Consider the following 19,485-nt stretch of genomic DNA (forward strand, 5'->3'; position numbering starts at 1 on the left):
CTAGCCTCCTTTGGAGGGTGACACAGTTGTTAGAAAATGAGGGTATGAGCTGGCCCTTGTTGGGTTACCCCATATGGCCTGAGTTTTTACAATTTAAAGTCACCCTTTAAACTTCTGCCATTTGAAATGGTGGAAACGCCTGCCATCATCATCTGTCAGATGTTTAACCCCTTTCTGAGGAGATAATAGGGTTTGTGTTAAATAGCCCTCCTTCCACCCAAGATGTGGGGGGAAAATCAACATAGAATAGGCTGCAGGCTCCTTGAGGCTGGGGAAGATCATTTGGGGCAGTAGACTGGAGCCAGGAGGAGGTAGCAGGATCAGTGGGGGTTGGGTCCTGGGCACCTGCTCAAATACACCCGGGAAGAGCCCCATCAAAAGAGAGGAGCGAGTTCGTCATGGGATTCCTTTGCCTGCCTTTGCTTTGAGATGTTTCCTTTTGAACCTCCAAAGTGACAGCCCTTCCTTGATCAAGTCTGGTGTCCCTGGACTTCTAGACAGCTCCAGAGTCCATGCCAATGAAGCAGCTTCCCTGGGCTCCTTTTATGTCCTGTCCTGGTGAGCACAGAGGCCCGGGTTGCTGACCCTGCTCCATGATAAAGCAGAGACCCTGGGTTTCTCACAAGAGCTGAGTCTCATGATCCACTGCATATTTTGTTCCAGCAACAAAATAATGAGCAGACAGACAAAATAGATATGCTATTTAAAAGTACACGCTTAAGGGAATGTTTTCACAGTGTCTGATGAAAGGAAAAGAGGCAGCCCCACGGGTCCAGAGGGAGCCTTCTCCAACACCAAACTGAGCACATCACTGCTGAGCTCTGCAGGCTTCTTGTTGCCTGCAGGGCGATGTCTGCACCCTCGGTGGGGTATCTGTGTCCCTGACCCTGGCTTGTTGCCTGCCACTTTCCCCTGGCCTGCTGTGCTCCCGCTGGGCTGGCCTCCCACCGTCTGTCCCTCCAGATGCCTTTTTCACCTATTTGCCACTGCACCGACTGATCCCTTGGCTTGAATTTCCTTTTCTTCTTTATCTACCTGTTGAGACCCAGCTGGAAAGAATCTTGCCCCTTCAAGCAATCCAAAGGTAGAGCCTCACATCCAGGTTCAGGTAATACTCATTCACACCATTTGCAGTGGTTTAATTTTCCCAGTATATAGTGAGCCCTAAAGGGCAAAAACTGTGCTTTACCAAATTCTTTGCCCCTTATCCCTGATTTTAGGTTAGACCAGCCTGCAAGATGGGGCTTCCTAGATCCCAGGCCACGGGGAGGCTGCCAGATACTGTGCCTAAGCACTGGCTAGAGACCAAAGTAAAGCATCCCTGGGTGGCTCCCTGGTAGCTTGAGGGAGCAGGAACATGGTTTTCATGAAGAAGAAATTAGATAAGACTAAGTTTTCCTGGAGAACCAGGGATGAGTTACTAAAATATATCTGAAATTCTGGGTTTCCCAGAAGAACTGGCATCAGAAAGAAAGAATTAAATTTCCATTTGTGGAGTTCTCTGCTCAGAAGTTTCTAGCCTTATTTTCTCTCCAATAAAATAATTGCTTGGCTGGGGATGTTTGAAGAAAATAGTACAGAGAAGGTTCAGCTCCATCACCTGCCTTTTTGGGACTCAGGATTTCATCTCTGAGGAAGGTGTGTTGATGTCCTCAATTGCAAAATGGAAATAATGGAAATAGCTCCTCAATGGGAGGTACTAAGGACTAGGCCAGTTATCACTAGGGACGGTGCCAAGCATGACACCTGGCATACAGTAGACATTTGCAAATGTTGGCTCACTTTTCTTGACTCATCCATTCCTTGGGCAAGACTCAGAGTCCCAGGCCTCATCCCCTTGGCCAATTTTAAACCAAAGCACGAAAGGGTCCACAATGGCCTCTTTCAAGATGGCGGCTGTATTTCTCTAGTGAATACAAATCTGGAGATCCGGATTTTCCACAAAGCCGATACACTCTCTGTCCTAGCACCCAGGGATCATATTCTGACTAGCCCATATTGCCTTCCTCAGTGGTTGTGCTATCCAAGGTCGGGACCTTTCAAGGACATGACAGGAAGTAAAATGGGTTCAAGAGATTTATCTTGTAGCTACACATTCAAACTCCCACTCTGTCTTTTTTATTTCCTGACATATGAGACTCAAATTTTACACTCTCAAAAGAAAGTTTCTTTCCACATAAACTTGAGAAAATAATCAAATCTCATCTTCTTGGCTCCTCCTAAAGGAAGCTATCATCCAAGAGACACAGGGTTTACATCAGACAGACCAGACAGAGCCCTGCCCTGGGAAGGTGGTCCCTTTTACAAAGATGAAGTGGAGTAGTGACATTCCCTGCACCCCCGCCCACAGACCACAAAGGAGCATGGAAAACCTTTATCAGTGTGTGCTGTGGGCACAGCTGGCTGGCCCGTGAATGACAGAAGGTCAGGGCCTGGGTTGGGAAAGAAGTACAGAATAGCAGTGGGCCAAGCCCCATGCAGGTTCAGTATGAGGACGGACAGTGGCCTCCACTGTGGTCTAGGGGCCACTCCAAGGTCACACTGATCCAGACTGGCAGGTATCTGGCACCAGAGGCCCCTGAAGAAGAGAGTGTACAGGGCATCAGAGCAATGACTTCCAAGGTCCCAATTTTTTTCCATAAGGGCATAGAGAAGCGGAACCCACATCCCCAACATTACTAAGGGAACAAGGGTGAAGGAAGTATTGGCCAGCCTCCCACTCTCTAGCACCTGCACAGTTGGCTTGCCATGAGATTCACAAACTTGGAAAGAATGAAAGCAAGAGGTCTGGGAACTGGATGTCCAGGGCCTTGCTTGTGGGTGCACTTCTGCTTGGGCCCAGGGCTGTGGCTGGTCAGGTGTGTAAGGGAAGCCTGGGCCTGTGAGCGTGGCATCCCCCACAGCTACAGGAAACCCCCTAAGAAGGTGCAGAGCCCACTGCTGAACATGGGACCATCAGTCTTCTCCTTGGAGCTGGGCGCGGGTGTCACTTTTGTGCCCCTGAGCCCAGTCACTGCCATTCACAGAAAATGGGGCTCGGCTGCAGCAGCCTGTGGACTCCAGCAGGTTCCCCATCCCATGGGCTAAAAGGAGCTTAAATATTCCAGTGCCACCTCGTATACAAATTTATACTGTTCCTGAGAGGAGGAGAGACAAAGGAGAAGAAACGAGAGAGATGGAAAGGAAAGGGAAAAATGCATTAGATTTGAGATATGCATTTTGCAAAAAACTTTACCTCATCCATTCAAAAAGTCAACTCAAAATTATCCACATCTGGACATCCTTCAGTGTTCCCTTGGATGCCTACTCCACCTAAGCTTTCTCAACTGCCCAGCTGGGATTGTTCCCTTTCTTCTTACCATTCTGCATACCAGTTCTTCTCACAGGGTAACTTGTGTACAAAACACCCAGGGATAGCTATTAAAAATGCATCTGCCGATTCAGTAGATCTGGAGTGAGGCTCAAGAGTCTACACACTCCCAGGCAATGCAGATTCTGAGTGGGATCTCACATTGGGTAAGATCACACTTTGAGTAGATTTAAAGACATTTATATTAAAATTCCCTGTGTATGGCCTGTCTCCTCCCTTGCACCAGGTCTTATCTTCTGGGGATCTGCCTCCCCACTCTCTTTACTATCCTTCTCCTACAGTGTCCTAGTTCAATGCTTCATACTGTAAAAAATAGCATAAGTGAATTAGAATAGGTTTGGACCGAATTGCAAACATAATTCACACTCTACAAATTCAGAAGCCTTTCCTTTAAGCCTGAATTAGTGACATGTTCTTAAGAAATGGGTAGAAAGTAAAAAAAAAAAAAAAAAAAAAAAGTAGGTGTACTGGGATGAATATTTGCATTACCCTGCAGGAAAGAAAACTTGGTCGGGTTGGCAGGGGAAAAAATAGGGCAGGCCTAGAGATATGCAGATGTGCATACTCAGTAACACCCGGCTATTGAATGTTTCTCCTTCCTGAAGTCATTTTCCTTGATTCCAGGGACTACAGTCAGTCCCTAACTGTTGGGAGAACAGCTTTTGGCACACTCACCAGGGTCTCCACCATGTTGGATTTGTTATTCCTCAATGTTTTCACAATGTGGAACACGTCGATGATGTTCTGCTGCTGGATCATCTCACACACGCTGCAGATGGCGCAGAAGGTTCCACTGCGGCCTCCCCCATTTCTAAACAGAGAGTGAAGGGGTGAGCCACATCTCTGGGTGTTCCCTACCCCAGCTCCTGCTGATCTGAGCACCTCATGGTAGGAGTGAAGCCTGCAAGATGAGGCATCAGGGTGAGAACTTGAGCCTGAGTCGTGAGCTCTGGCTTGAGTTCCATTTGTGCCATGAACCTTCTTTGACTTGGGGCAAGTCCCTCCCTATCTGGGCCCCAGTTCCCCATTCCTGTAATGGAGGTATGGGACTGGATGACCATAGAAGATATAATTAGTTCTCCTTGTTTCCATGAGCATGATACAGTCACCCAGGGCACCCTGGCTGAAGCCCCCAAGACAGGAGGGTATTGTGTCTTTGTTCATGTGACATCTGTGTCCTTGTCCTGCAGGATGCTCTGGGTCTATCTTCACATCCAGGGAAGACAAAAGAAGGATGTCTTCCTACCCTCCACTAAGGGCAGCCTAGGGTCAACCAGCCCAGGCTTGAGACAGTGGGCCTGGGAGGCTGTATCCTGGAATAAGAGGCCTCTACTTGCACATCTTCATTTGAGCAGGATCCTACTGATGTTGAGTCTAGGGGATAGCATACTCTGGGTAGGACCATGTCTCTGTCACTCCTTTCTGAAGCTTTATAAATCATCTTCATGGAAACACCCCTCAAACACTTTATAGAGAGTCCCTTCAGGAATTTACCTGATTCTAAACTCCTGGGCCCATTGCCAAGAGCAGCTAATGATTTCATGTAATGGTGTGTGTCTAACGAACATCTGGACAGAAATGAAGGCACTCAGTCAGCCTCCCAGATGTTCTAGCTACAGGACATCCCATGACCAGATGTTTCAAGTACAGATAGTTGTCTTTCTTCCGCTGGATGCTGCCTGCATTTCAGTGGCTGTTGTGGTGCCTGGGGTCCACAAGGATGCCAGGTTCCTCTTCTCTGTGGGCACAGTGTCAATCCTGTATTTTCTTCCTGTTCAAACTGATGGCCACCTTGGCTAGGGGATACATGGATAAAAAGGCACTCTTGCTAAAAGAGCAAGGAGGGTTCCTAGGAAGGAGGGTTTGGCAATTTCTCGAGCAAGAAGATGAGTCAAGAGGACGCAGGCATCTCAGGGCCTGCGGGAGTGAGACCCTAAAGGGTTGGGGTGGCCTATGCTGACCGTGGAGTCATTGGAATGCGTGGAGGGAACTGGAGGGGACAAGGGTTAGTTAGCAGGGAACGAGCTGCAGTTTCTGGGAGAGCCAGCATGGTGTGGCCCATGTTAGCATCAGCCTGACCCAGCACGCCACACAGCATCTTCCAGGACTCTAATCTCGTGATCTGTATCCTTTGGGAAGGGGTTTTGCTTCGGGGGGGGGGACGGGCTCTGAAGCTCCAATTGTGCATATGTATGTTTAAACACCTTTTTGCTCTGACTTTGTTGATGTGCGTGCATTGCCTATTTGAGAAAAAGTGTACAATTAGCTGGTTTTGAAAAGACCGAACCCAATTTTGAGGTTAGTGGGCTGTTATGAATGTCTCCACTTTCTCAGAAATAGTTATTGTATAAGAGGGAAGACTTTGGTCCACATTTCCTGTAGCATGACATTGTTGATCTCTTTGTTGACAGACATATTGTTTTCATTTTCTGACTATTTCACACCAGAGCACTACAGGGTCTAAAGATGGTCTAATTCAACATCCCAATGAGGGAAGTGAGGATTAAGTGATTTTCTTGACCTGCACAGCCTGTCAGCCACAATTTTCTAAGGGTCCTGACCCCCACTTCAGATGACAATATGGGGGTCTCTGGGCTGTGCTCATTCTAAGACAAGAAGTGAAGACTTCAGTTCACCCACTGTGCCCTGGGGAAAGAGAGTTCCCAGGTTCTGCAGGTCCATCTGTCAGATCCTCCGAGTAGCATCTTCCCGGCATGCTCTTGGGGTCCCTGTTTTCTCACTAAACCTGTAGTAAGAGACATCCCAGGAGGCAGACACAGTGGGTGGGTCCCTTGGTTTTCTCCAAGGCAGTGTGGCTCAGTGGGTGGCAGTTTATCTTAGAGCCCAGGGTATGCAAATCTCATCTCTTCTCTTAACTCCTGATCCCTCTCCCTGTCTGGGCTTCAGTTTTCTCACTACAAAATGATCATATCTACCTTGCAGATGGGACGATGTGATTTGTTTAAAATGTCTGCTTGAGCTAACTAAGGCTTTCCCTTCTCTTCTTCTTCAGGAAACAATGAAGGAGACTCTGGTCAGAGGGACCTGCTTGTCATGATCTTCCTTTAGACGAGCAGGACACGTCCTGCCTCCTTTTGGAGGGTGGGGCTCACCCCTATGCCAGGAGCCTTGGGGAGTGGTCTGCCCCTCCATGGCTTGCATCAATAACATGTCATGTAACAATAATCAGAACAACGGGCAACCAGTTGAAGGGCTGCCGTGTTTTGCCCTGTCAGGGGTTTGAGAAGTGGCAGAGCTGTGGCCAGCAGCATCCTCATGAGTGCTCTACCACCCGCCAACCCGTTGCTCTGGAGACACCTCCACAGTACTCACAGGCAGTGGACCACGGTGCGTCCCTCCCTCCCGTCATACTGCTCCTGCCACTTCTCCAGCCGTCGAACCACTTTGAGCAGAGAGCGCTTGGAGGGGGGTGTGTCCCTGTAGGCAGGCCAGCCGATGTACTGGAGGTGCTGGACTATACGATACCCATCCTGTGGCTGAGAACAGAGAGCTTGTTAGGGCTGTTGTACTGCGGAAGCTTGGGATGCAAGCCTTCCAGATACCCTGGCTGGGGCAGGGGAGGGTGGCCGTGGGAGGGCTTTAGCATAGTGGGAGACTTGCTAAAGTCTTGACATCATGGGGACAGTCCAGGCTACCCCCACATGTACATCTACAGCTTTGTGCACCCTGATTCTCTTTCCTTTCTAACTGGAAAACTCCTACTCAGTCTTCAAAACCCAATTCAAATGCCCCTTTCTTTTGAAATGCCTTTCCTGACTCTTCTGGGCAGAGTTCTTTCTCTCTGAGGCTCATATGTCAGAACACATCTCACCTTCCCTTTAGAGACTGAACTGAGGGTAGTGGCTGACTTATATTCACCCTGAGCTCCCAATAGAGACCAACAGTTAGTTACCATTTCATAGGTTACCAAGCTGCCTCCTCCTGCCCAATGCTCCTCCACTCAACCAGGGAGTATCCTCATGAAAGCACCTAATTATTTTCCCTCTCAGTACTTGCGGGACTACCCCAGAGCTTTTATATCCAATCAGTCTACATCAACTGGTGCCAAAATAGCGTGGCACCATGGGGAAGAGCTAATGTCTGGGAAGTTTTGTCTACACAGCGGCAAGTGTGTCAGGAAACAGGCAGATGGCAGGCTGGATGTCGCTCTCTGCATCTTTGCTGGAGTCACCGGCAAAGGCATCACTTCCCGAAGGAAGAGATTATCAGGAGAGCGTAACGCAGACTCTTGGCTGGCTGGATGGGATCCTCTCCCGGCAGCCTCCATCTGTTTGGGAAGGAGACGAGGCAAGCCGTGGCAGCCCTGCACCTACCCGAGCCATGTTACAGATGCGGAATATTCTGTGGATGATGTCCTCGTCGATGTCCGCGGAGACGAACTCCACCTGGATGGGTCCGTAGCACCCGGAGGTCTTCTCCGGCCAGTACTGCATACAGAGCTGGGGCAAGAAAAGAGGTGACAGAAGCAGGCTGAGGACACAGGGTAGGGGGTGGACACCAGTGCCATTTACCACTGGCCCTTTCTTATCGCTGGCAGGACACACTGACTAGAGTGGTAGAGTATTGCATAGAAACTGAACTCAGCTTTCCTATTGGGGAGAAGTTTTTTGGTATTGAAATGTCGAGGCTCTGACCACAGAAACACTGGGCTGAAGCATCTTTGCTGGGCCGATTTCAAACCATTTGTTAGATTTGCTAGACTTCAGTTTCCTTATCTGTAAAGTGGAGAGAACAATATCTACCTTGAAATGCTGTGTCAGGATTAGAAGAGATATGATATGGATTTATTTTCATATGAAAGTTGTGGCAAACTTTCCCTTATTCCAGGAAAACCCACAGTGTTCGTTCATGATCAGATAATGACTAACTTTTTTAAAAGACAGGCTTTTGCCAAGGAGAGTCTTGGGTCCAAATCCAGGCTCTGCTGCTTAGTACTTTTGTGTCCCAGTTCTCAGTTTTCTCATATGTAAATTAGGGACAATTATGTTTCCCTTGCACTATAAGAAACATCACCTGGTATTGACAGATCTTGTTGACACTTTTCCCAGTTTTCTGGGACTGGGAATCAGAACCCATAGCCAAGAGCAATAGGGACTGGTCACCCTTCAGTCTAAGAGGGTAGTTCTCAGTCAGAGGCAGTTTTGTCCCTCTAGGTGACATCTTTCAATGTTTGAAGACACTTTTTATTGTTCTACTTGGGAATTGCTATAGGCATCTAGTATATAGAGACCAGGATGCTGCTCAAAACCCCCCAGTGCATAAGACAGTTCCCCTGGGAAGTTATCTGACCCTAAACACCAGTTGTGCAGAGACTGAGAAATCTTGGTTGTTCATGTGTATGGGTATCATCTTGAAAGAGAGATGCATGCTTCATCCACTGTATCTGGTGAGCTTACTAGGTGACTTTCATTAGGGAGACGATATTGAAGTGGCCATGGGTTGGCTGCACAGGTGCTGATCAGTTTCCAAGGGGCATAGAGATGCCAAGGTGCACAATCCCCAGAGCTGGACCATAGAGAACAGCTAAGATCAGGGGTTCAGGCCTGTGTGGGCTACTCTAGGATGGACAGAGGCCATGTGATGGAAAGGCCATGTGGGCGTTACCCAGGAGGTTTAGCTGAGACTCACAAAGACCCACCAAGGCTTCTGAGAGCAGCTTGGGCCTGAGTTCCTCATCAGTGGTGTTAGCCACTGGCCACACTCCATGCAGACAAGGAGTTAGATTGACAGAAGTGACCCTTGGAAAGGTGGTGGTGGCCTCCTCTGGTACAGGGTTTTCACAGAAGAGAGGTGACATTCCCCTTTGTTGATGGAGAACAAACTCATTCCGGGAAGTCATGTGCCAAAATATCTTTTATTTTCTCCTTTCTCCAGAACTTAAATTAGAAGGGAAGAGAGAAGAGGAGATGTGAGAGAGGGAAAAATCACATCTCCCACCCTCCTAATGGTGGATACCCAGAATTCTAACTTAGGGATAACATCATTCACCTTACAGCAGTGGTCAGTATACTACTGCCCCAAACCTGTAGTAAATAAAGGTTTATAAATAAAGTTTTATTGAAACATGGCTACACTTACTTTTTTATGTACTGTCTATGACTGTTGTTGTGCCATCACCAAAAAGAAGTGTTGACAGAGGACCTGTGGCCTGAGGGGCCTATAATATTCCTTATCCAGCTCTTTACAGAAAATTTTTGCCAACTTCTTTTCTTTGTTATGAGAACAAAGGAGATAATTCATGTCAAGAAAGCCCTTAACACAGCACCAGGCATGGAATAAGCACTTATTTGAGAGTGCAAATAGTTGTCATTACGTAGTCATTGCCATTATCTCATTACCATCATGCACATGTTCCTCAGCTCACAATAGGGTTAAATTCCCCATAAATGCACCCTAAGTTGGAAATACCCTAAGTCAAAATTGCATTTAATATACCTAACCTACCCAGCACCCCAGCTGAGCAGCACAGAGATACTGCAGAGATCGGGTATGCCCTTGTGTTTGGGGGACTGGCTAGGAGTTCCAAATTCAAAATCTGAAGTGTGGTTTCTACTGAATGCATGTCACTTTCATTGAAAAGTCAAAAAATTCTAAGCTGAATCATGGTAAATCGAGGAGAATCTGTATATCAAATCTGAAGGATTCCTCTCATCAGCCATCTAAGTAGCAAGGTCAGGCTTCATAAGCCAATGTGCCTTGCTTTCCCAGAATCTTCTCCGGGGATTAACAGAGCATGTGGAGAAGGGCGATGTGTGGGGGGGAGGGGAGGGCCGGTCACAGGGCTTCCGCGGCTGGACCGTCTGCAGCTGCTGAACTGTGCAGTAATGACAAACCCACAATTTGAACTTCATTTCTCTTTGCCATTGGCTCTTCTGCCTTGCAACCTTCGCAGTAATGAGGGACTGGTACAGATAAGTCTGTGCCTGGCCAGAAAAATTGGAATTAATCAGAATTGCCCATTTGAAAAAAAAAAAATAATAATTGCCTCTATTGCCTGCATTGAACTTAGCCTTGCCAGAGTTTGTCTGTGATCCCGACACCGGTGCATGGATCCAAGGCATCAGAGAAAGTCTATTACCCCCAATATTTTCAGCCTGGAGAGAATGTGGAATGATTTGTCTCTTTTAATAAGATTTCCAGAGCAATTTCTCAAGCTAATAGGGTCTACTATGCCTCCAACAAGATGCCTATGCTTTGGGACACTTCTCAGCATTTGATTTTCCAGGTCACTCTCCCATAATGCTCAGGGGCCTGGGGAAGGTTGTAGGGCCCTTCTAATCCTAAATCAGAGTCATCCTTTCACTCCGGTTCCCTAATTTATGAGACCACATCTGCAACAGTGCGGGTGACGTTCAGCCGGGTGATGTGGGTTTGAGCTGCCAAGAATCGTCAGCGTCTTCCTACAGCCCGTGACATTGCATCTCATTTAGCCACAGAAAGGCAGGGAAAGAAGTGGGGTGGCAGGGGAAACCCGTTCTGTTCCTAGTGACCCTTTGGGGCTCAGATACGATTTTCATCAGCAAGAAACATCCTCTATGGTTTAGCTCAAGACTGACCTGGTATCCGAGTGTGTGATTGCAAGTGGACCAGAACCATCTACTTGGTCTGTGTTTATTGTGCAACAAAAGGGTGGGGAAATACACAGATCCCCACTTGAAGTGCCCTGGGTCCAGGTCCCAGCTGTGGTCACTTTCTAGCTGAATGACTGGTCCAAGTCCCTTAGCTTCTCTGGGTTCTCATGAGTGACTGGGAATTTTAATGTCTCCTCACACATGAGCCTGTATCTGCTGAGCACTCTGCTATTATTATTAGGCAGCGTGGAGAAGGACTGCTCAAAACAAGATATTCACAAGGAAGGCTTTTCTTCCTTCTTCTTTCTAGTCCATATGAAATTTCTTTTTAAGGACAGTTCCTGATGGGTCAGCTTTGGGTAGCTGCGGAGACAGGCACCATCCTGGGTAGCAGGACAAAATTCTGCATGTCAAGGAAAAGAGACCTGTAGGTTGTTCTAGAGAGGGACTCAGAAAATTAAAGAGGACATTGGGAGGATAGTGAAACCACTGGAAGGTAGAAGGTGACTCAGAGCCTCATGTGATCCCTCTCCCAACCTCCCAGTTACTCCATGCATTTCTAATAGCTGCACAATGCTCTCTGTCCATGCTTCCTGAATGACATGGAAGTGAACTGGAGATCATATGTGCATGGAGAGGCCAGACCTTGGGCACCGGTGCATCAGCAGCTTATAGAAACTTTGGGGTTTCCTAAGACCCTGGAAATAATGATTAAAGTAAAGATTAAACTTGGTTCTCTAAGATCATGAGGATCTGTCTGACTTCAAGGCCACACTTAAACTCAGTGCAGCTGGGAAACTTAAAGCTGGTTGTGTCCAAGAACAGACTTCAATTCCTTAGCCTGAAATCTGGACCAGTTGAGTTTCCTCACCTCATTGCGTAGGGTCCTCCCTCCCTTTCTCCATGGTCTGGGGAGGACACAGTGGCCAAAGGGAGGGTCTGACCTGCAGAGGTACATGGGTAGTGGCAATAAGCACATTTGGGAGGGGAAGCCAGTCCAGTTGTTCTGATGATTTAGAAATGGCCACACTCCTTCCAGAAAAGCAGAGGGGCTTCTGCTATTTATTGTCAGGATGAATTAAACCAAGCAGAAGTTGAGATGCCTGTGTGTACAGCCCTGGAACAGCTGCCACACATTATTCTACCTAGTGATCTCCATTGCTGTTCGGACCGTGAAAAGATGTCCTTTGGGGGTGCAAGTTCACGCGTGAAATATAACAAATGCAAGGTAGCTTCCCTTGTTAAACATCTTTTTCTTGCTGATGGAATCAGAAAGCTTGTTAGTCGCTAGAATAAACATGCTCTGATGAGTTGAATGAAAACTAGCAGACGGGCCTATTTTTGGAAAAAAATAGGATCTTTAAAGCATCTTTCAGTGCACCTTAGTTATGCCTTTTGTTAATTAAAAAATACTTTGATAAAATGAAAAGGCCAATCTTTCAGAAATGAAAGATTCCACCTCTCCAGATCTCTGTGATCCAGAGAGAGAAAAGTCAATCCCAGGACACCTAAAGAGGAAGTCAATTAGTATTTTAAAAAGAGAAATAGAAAAGAGTCTCCTGAATTGGTTTTAAAATTCAGATCGGTAATTGTAAAATTCCTGTAAACCGATTCTATAAAAATCTATAATTGGCTTCAACACTATGACCAGTTAAAGAAGACAAACTATGGGGTCAGAGGCAATAGACACAGGAGAGATAGAGATAGATAGACAGATAGATAGATAGATAGATAGACAGACAGACAGACAGACTGACCCTAAATGGTCATGCTCCCTGCTCGTGGTGGGTGGAAACTTGATCTATCTTCTAACAGCTAGATCCTAGTGTGTTTCTGGGAAGAAAAAGTGGGGGCTTAGGACAATACTTTCAAGAGTGTGCCTGGGTGGGAGAAAAGGCTGAGGGCTAAGGAGACAGCTGAACTTCACAGTTGAAGAAAGGAACAACTTTGGGGGAGGGTGTGGGAGGGCTGAGAGAGAGCAGATGGGAAGAAAATGGTTTGTGCAATGAGTTGGAGGAAGATGTGTTGCTGAAGTCCAGGGGAAGAAATGAGGTGGGGTATAAGAAAAAAGTGAAGGTCAACCTTCAGTCACAGGATTGCTACAACATGAATCTCACGTTGCCTCCACTAAAGCCTCAGCTAGAACTTGGGAGTGAATATGAGCATAGGACCCCACCATTCCCCCAAGCCATGGGGGTGGACATGGGTTTTCCCACAGGATGGGTTGTAAGGAATGTAGCCAATTTTGTAAGACAGAGGGAACTTGGCTGACACCTGGGTTTTGTTAGAGGCTTTGGGGAGTTAAGAAGCTGACTCAGGATAGCATGCTGTGAAAGACAAGGGTAGAACTTGAACTCAGGTCTCTTGACCCAAGACTTTCAATTCTACTATTTCTATTCTGGTGGGGAAGAGAGAGAGAGACAGCCCCTGGCAAAGTCAGACCTGAAGCTGGCTGAGGCAGAGCTGGGCATGATGTATATTTTGTTAGCATGTTAGGCTGTGTTTTCACAAGCCGAGATAAAAATGGGGATATAGTGCTTGCTATTTGCCCTGCAGGTACAATGACAGCAAAAGACATGTCTGAAACATCACCCTGTTTTTCTCCTGGCAGGATGGAGAGCTTGCCTCTCTGGCTTCCAGATATCCTCACCTCCATGGAGATAATTAGAGCCTTGCCCTCATGCCGGGACCCACTGCTCTTAACCTCTCCACCTGCATCTGCGTCACCTGACTTCTCAGGTTTTCGACAGTGGGAGCTTCAGAACTGGGCCACTCAGCTTTTATATAAGATGTGGGCTCTCATTTTTTTTAAAGTTAGGAAACATTCCTGCCTTCTCCATACATCTAGGTACCAGCAGATCCATGATTATCAGACACTGGGGCCTGGGAATCTGTCACTAAACAATGCAAACATCTTTTTCTTGGCAGAAGGCCCTGGGCAAAAGTCAGCAATGGACTGTGTGACCTTGTTCAAACTCCTTCCATATTTGGGCCTCAGTTTTCTGATCTGCAGTGTGAAATCAGTAGTTTCCAAAGAGGCATCTGTAAAGTTAACAATGAGCTGTTTCCAAAGTCTTTGAAAATAAAAGGAGGGTCATCTGTTGTTCTGGAGGGGGGAACCCCAGTCTCTGGCTTTGGATTGGAATTAGAACATCTTACTGTATCAGTTCTGCATATGTCCTGCAGATCAGAATTTCAAAAATGCAAGAAAAGTAAACTCATTATTAACTAGTAAATACAGTTGGGGAAACAAAAGCTTTCAAAAGAGCGTACCCGTGGACGGAGGATGTGGGGGAATACTGAAAGACATTTGGAGGAAATCTGGATTATGGAAGCTCTAAGATTTAAATAGGATAAAAGGTGCTCCTTAGAATTAGTGACAAGCAGAATAATGAGAAACTCCCAGGAAGACTCCAAGTATAATCAATGTAATAAATCAACCAAATATTCAAGGAAAGGTGAAGTGCTAGCTCTTATGATTACATGGAGGCGACCCAAGCAAAGCTGGGTCATGTTGAACCCAGACTCGACTCCAAGCTGACAGGGTGGTCGTTTCCTGCAGGAATCCTCCATAGCTATCTACAAGGCTTGAGGGCCATGTGATGTGCACCCTGGACACAGTGTCCTCTGTCCCTTCTCTTCATGGTCAGCATCTTCTTGCCACTTGAGGGTCTTGCTGAGATGATTCTCTCTGAGGATAATTTCATCCTGTCCGATGCCAAAGAGAGACTGGGATGGGACATCACTTCACCAGAATGCTACTCCACAGGGACAGGGAGTTTTGTGGTGCCTCTTTTGTCCTCTGTCACGTCCATGGCTTGCCTGGCACAGGGTAGGCTCCCAATAAATGTATGCTGATCAATGAATGATTAATGAGGCCCAGAAAGCATAGTTCCTGACTTTTGAAAGCCCTCCCTCTGGTTGACAATGCCACCTACCCTGGTGGACCCTGGCCTCCTGCTTGGCTCGCTGCATCCCATTCCTTCATGGCTCCTGATGGCTCTGGCTTCAGATGTTGATGGAGACACAGACTTCCTCCATCCCAAACCACTTCCCCTTCCAACACTGAGGCTAACTCTGGCTTTTACCATAATTTCATTCTCATTTCGGCTTTGTTCTGATCCCTTCTACTCCTGGTCTGAATTGATGGTTTCAGTTTTCCTACGGTTTCTATAACACCCCCCCGCCCCCCGCCGACGGGGGCTGAAAATAATACAGGTTTATTGTCTTGCAATGTTGGAGGTCAGACTTCTGAAACCAGTCCTCAGAGGTTATGGTCAAGATGTGAGGAGGGCTGCATTCCTTCCTGGAGTCTCCAGGAGAGAACCCATCTGTTGTCTCGCATGCCTTGGAGGTGGCTCTCTCTTCAGTTCCCGCTGTCTTGTCACATCCCTATCTACTGACTTGGTCCACCTGCCTCTCTCTTCTAAGGACTCTCACATTGACCCTGGTGGAATCCCAGGATAATCTCCATATCTCAAGAGCCGTAATTTCAGCTCATCACATCTCTTTTCCCACATATTCTTAGGACTCTGGGATTAGGATGTGAACATCTTTGGGAAGCCATGATTCTACCTCCCACCGTATGACTGGCATGGAGGATCTCCTGAGCTTTCTGCACACTACGGTGGTGTGGCTGACTACAGAGGGGTTTGTGTATTTATTTATTTTTTTCTGGTTTCTTTTCTCCATGGATGCTAATCTATCCACAGAGCCCACAAAGATGGAAGAGACCTTGTCAATGCCATTGGATACGGTTGAAAAGTTTCTTCCTGATTGATACGGGGAATCACAGTGTCTTTTACTGGATGTTGTAGTTCTAGGGCTTTGCCCCACTAATCCAATCACAGGCTTCGGGAGCCCTAAAGAGTTAGAAAAATCTTTAGGGTCAAAGACAGAGAATTGAGAGTCTATATCAGGAGCCCTCATTGATCATAATTATCTCTGAAAAGCAGCCACTGTGGAAAAGAGGAAATTGTGGCTGGGGATGACTGATTGAATGACGTGGTATAAGATTCTGAGCAGAGGCAGATGGATTTGGACAACAGTGCAAGAAAATAAAGCATGCTTGCAGCCCGCATCCTCTCCTTGGCCCTATTTTGCTGCAACCTATAGGTGGCTTTCCCAACCCCCAGCAGGAGCTCTTGGGGCTCCTGGGATAGGCATCAGTCCTCTCAGGAGCAATCTAGCAATGCTCAGGACCCAAGAAGATCTGTCCATGGTGCTGGTCTGGCCCAAACCATGGGCTGCCTTGGCAGGAGCTTGCTGGAGACAAATACTGATGCCACTTCAAAGAACCGCCCCTCCAGGTGCCGAGGGCGGCTTTTCTGATGCTCACGCTGTGTCATTGTTTATTTTTGCAAGGCGCCCAGCTGCTGCCGTGATGATATTTATATCAATAAGGACTCTATTCATCTGCCGATTTCAGAGGACGCTTGCCAGCTGCATATGGCAGCCAACCTCGGGGAGCTTCTGAGCCTGATGTTTTTGCCTTTAGAGACTCAATTCTCAAAGGCTGTACCAACATCTGGGACTGAAAGAGCCTTCATTCACCCAGGACCTACCCTGAAAAGGTGGTGTGATTGCCAATGACTCTGACCCTGTCTGTCCCAAAGTCAGATTCTTTTAAACCCCTCCTCCGCATCTGAGCTCCAATTTTCTTAAAAAAGGATGTTGGAAAAAGAAAAGAGCAAATGGGATTTTGAAGGCCCTGTTTTACTCCTGCCTCACGGAGGTGAGATCTCTGTTCTACTTTTGCAGGCAAAGGAATAGGTGGTGATGGATTCCAATTCCGGATCTCTGCAGGGAATTAACTTATTTTCAGAGCTGTCTCAGTTTCCAATCTTCCATTGTTTGGGCCCTCAGCCCTGGGAATTATCCTTGATTCGTCTTTTTTTTTTCCCCATTCCATATTCAATCCAACAGGATAGTTTGTTGAATTTACCTTCAGCATATATCCAGAACCTGCCTTGATCCAAGCCATCGTCACCTGCCACCTGTAATTACAGTCGCCTCTTCTCTGTGCCCACTGCTTCCACTCTTAGCAACCTCCCATCCCCTCCCCCATCAAGAATCTATTCTCAATACAGCAGTCAGAGGACACTTTTAACAAAAAAGCCAAATTAAGCCATTACTGTGCTTAAAGACTGTCAGTGGCTCCTCATTTCTTGCAAAGTGAAACCCCAAGTTCTTCCTATGACCTCCAAGGTATATGTCTACACCCGGCCCTGTCAGGATTCTGACCTCACCACACCTTTGTTCCCTCCCAACACACAGAACTAAGTGCATTATAGAGCATTGTTGGTTATTGTCTGTGTCCCCCCTTTAGAACAGAAAGTGCATGAGAGATGGGAATTTTCTCGTTTCCCTCATCTGTGTTGCTCACTGATGCATTCTAAGCACCTAGAATAGCTTCCAGCGAGGAGCAGTGGATGCTCAACAAATGTAGGTCGCGTGGATGAGGAATTCTCTCCTGAACATCTCTCACAGACACATTCCAAGTTGCACTCACTTTCAGCCTGTCCTAGTCCACTCTCTCCCTGCCTCCCTGACCTTCCTGCCTTCCCATTTTGGCAAGGTGCACCCCGGCCACCTGCTGGTCCAGATGAGAAACCTGTCTTCATCTGTGACTTTTCCTTTGCACTCACCTCCCACCTGCGACTGATCCCTACACCTTGTGGACTCAACTCTGGGAACATTCTCCTGCCTCCCGGCCACTTCTTCAGTTCAGATTTTCGCTTTATTTTCTGCACACTTGAAAGATTTTCTCCTCGAGTGTTTGGTTCCCAGGTCTGTGCTGCAGTTGTCCTCCTCCCTGGTGGCAGACTTGACTCTGGCTCTGCTCCCCCGCAAGGTTAACCCCTCCAGAGTCTCTCCCCACTGGACAGGAAGAATTTTTCTAACTGTGTTCCTAGGAACCCTAGGATTCCACAAAGGTACCAGAGTGATCGACTCTCCAAGGGCCACCAGGAGAAGATGAGAGACCACTCTAGGGGGAGCCCCAGACTCTTGCCTCCTGCTTCAGTATGACTAGCTCTTGATCAGAGCTCTTCACACACTGGGCTTGCATGAGAACTTTTATTTGGAGAAAGAGTTCTGTGGCTTGTAAAAGTAAAAGTCTGATACTTATAATGCTGCAGTTCATGGCCCAAGCTCCTAAGCCTGGCTCAGGAGCCCTGCAAGGTGGCCCCTGATGCCCTCTCCAGCCTCACCATGCTTTTCTCCTCTGGACAGAGCTCAAGCTCCAGCCGCACCAGAGCAGAAGCTGTTCTTTCCACAAGCCTACGTCCATCTCTCTCTCTCTCCTTTGCCCTGCCTTTCCCTCTGCCTGGAATGCCTTTCCCCGATAGTTCATCTCACATAAACCCAAATCTCGTCTGCCTTCTTCAAGGTCAAAGTCACCTTTTTGAAGTCTTCTCTCACCCTCTGGGCAGAATTAATTGCTCCCTGCTCCTGCCAACACAACACTTCACCAGTGACCTCTATTACAGCATGGTCACATGAGCTGGGGACAATTTGCTTGTCTTTCTCTGTAGGAAGACTATGAACTCCTGGAGGGCTGAGACTACCGCTCAGACCCATTGGAAAACACATTTTATTCCTGCCCAAGGGCCTGTGCAAGGCCAGCACTCATATGAGAGTTCATTGAGTTATTTTGAATTTTCTTCAAGGCAGTAAAAGGACAGCTTTTCAAAAACCTGAAAGGTCATCCTCATCTTCTTGTCTCCAGAAAGGCTTCCCTGCCAGAGAGGCAAGGGCTCCAGAAACTGTCCCAAGACATGTCCTGTGTCCCGAGCATGGGGATGTGTGTGTGCATGTGATGCTTAGAGCTAGCATGAAGTCAGGGCTCTGTGGGTGGTCTGCTGCCAAGCCTCCAAGGCTCAAGCCCCAGCTCTACCCACGTGAGTTGCACGGCAGAGAGACCAGGGCAGGTGGGTGTGGCCTGGCACCAGATACCCTTCAGGGTTGCAGGTGCTCAGTGCTGGGGAGGTGGTCTTGCAGCTGTGACAGCTCTGTGTGACTTAGAGCAAGACTCTAACTAGTGCCTGCAGCACAGAACAGTAGAGTGTGGCTCTGGGGGGTGGGGAGCTGAACAAAGCCCATAGACAGGGGAGTCATTACTGAGGGTCCAGGGGTAGAGGCCTCCTTGCCTCTGTGAACAGAGGAATGGGCTTCCTGGTACACCCAGGGTCTGCCTCGGAGTCTACAGTATGGCTCCCCGCATCCACCTAGGCCCCTCTAGGGTAGCTGCTGGGCTACTTCTTACCTGGGCAGTGTCCATCTCATTCAGCATCACTACAGAGGAGCAGTTATAATCGAACACCAGCCTCCAGAAGTCCGCCACAGTGTTGGGTAGAGGGTGTTGGGTGACCACGAAGGCAGCGGGCTGCTTGTGGCTCTGACAAAGAAATGACACAGGCTTCGTAAAATATATATATATATATCTGTCAGTGATATTCTGATGATGATGAGGCCCGGATGGCTGCCAGCAGCCCCGAGCCTGCCAAATGGATTTCACAAAGC

At 47.6% G+C, this 19,485-nt stretch overlaps 1 protein-coding gene across 2 annotated transcripts in view; it reads right to left on the bottom strand.

The window, feature by feature from the left end:
- Window positions 1–3,083: 3,083 nt before the first annotated feature.
- Ptprt (protein tyrosine phosphatase receptor type T) overlaps window positions 3,084–19,485 on the bottom strand; it is a 1,035,616-nt gene continuing 1,019,214 nt past the window's right edge. For both annotated transcript variants that reach the window (XM_076849097.1, XM_076849096.1), the window contains 5 exons: window positions 19,229–19,360; window positions 7,705–7,830; window positions 6,704–6,867; window positions 4,046–4,181; window positions 3,084–3,137 (listed from right to left, as the gene is read on the bottom strand). In XM_076849097.1, coding sequence (XP_076705212.1) covers window positions 3,084–3,137; window positions 4,046–4,181; window positions 6,704–6,867; window positions 7,705–7,830; window positions 19,229–19,360 — 612 coding nt within the window. The remainder of the gene's footprint in view (window positions 3,138–4,045; window positions 4,182–6,703; window positions 6,868–7,704; window positions 7,831–19,228; window positions 19,361–19,485) is intronic.

This window comes from Callospermophilus lateralis, chromosome 3 (assembly GCF_048772815.1).
Source record: "Callospermophilus lateralis isolate mCalLat2 chromosome 3, mCalLat2.hap1, whole genome shotgun sequence".
NCBI classification, from domain to species: domain Eukaryota; kingdom Metazoa; phylum Chordata; class Mammalia; order Rodentia; family Sciuridae; genus Callospermophilus; species Callospermophilus lateralis.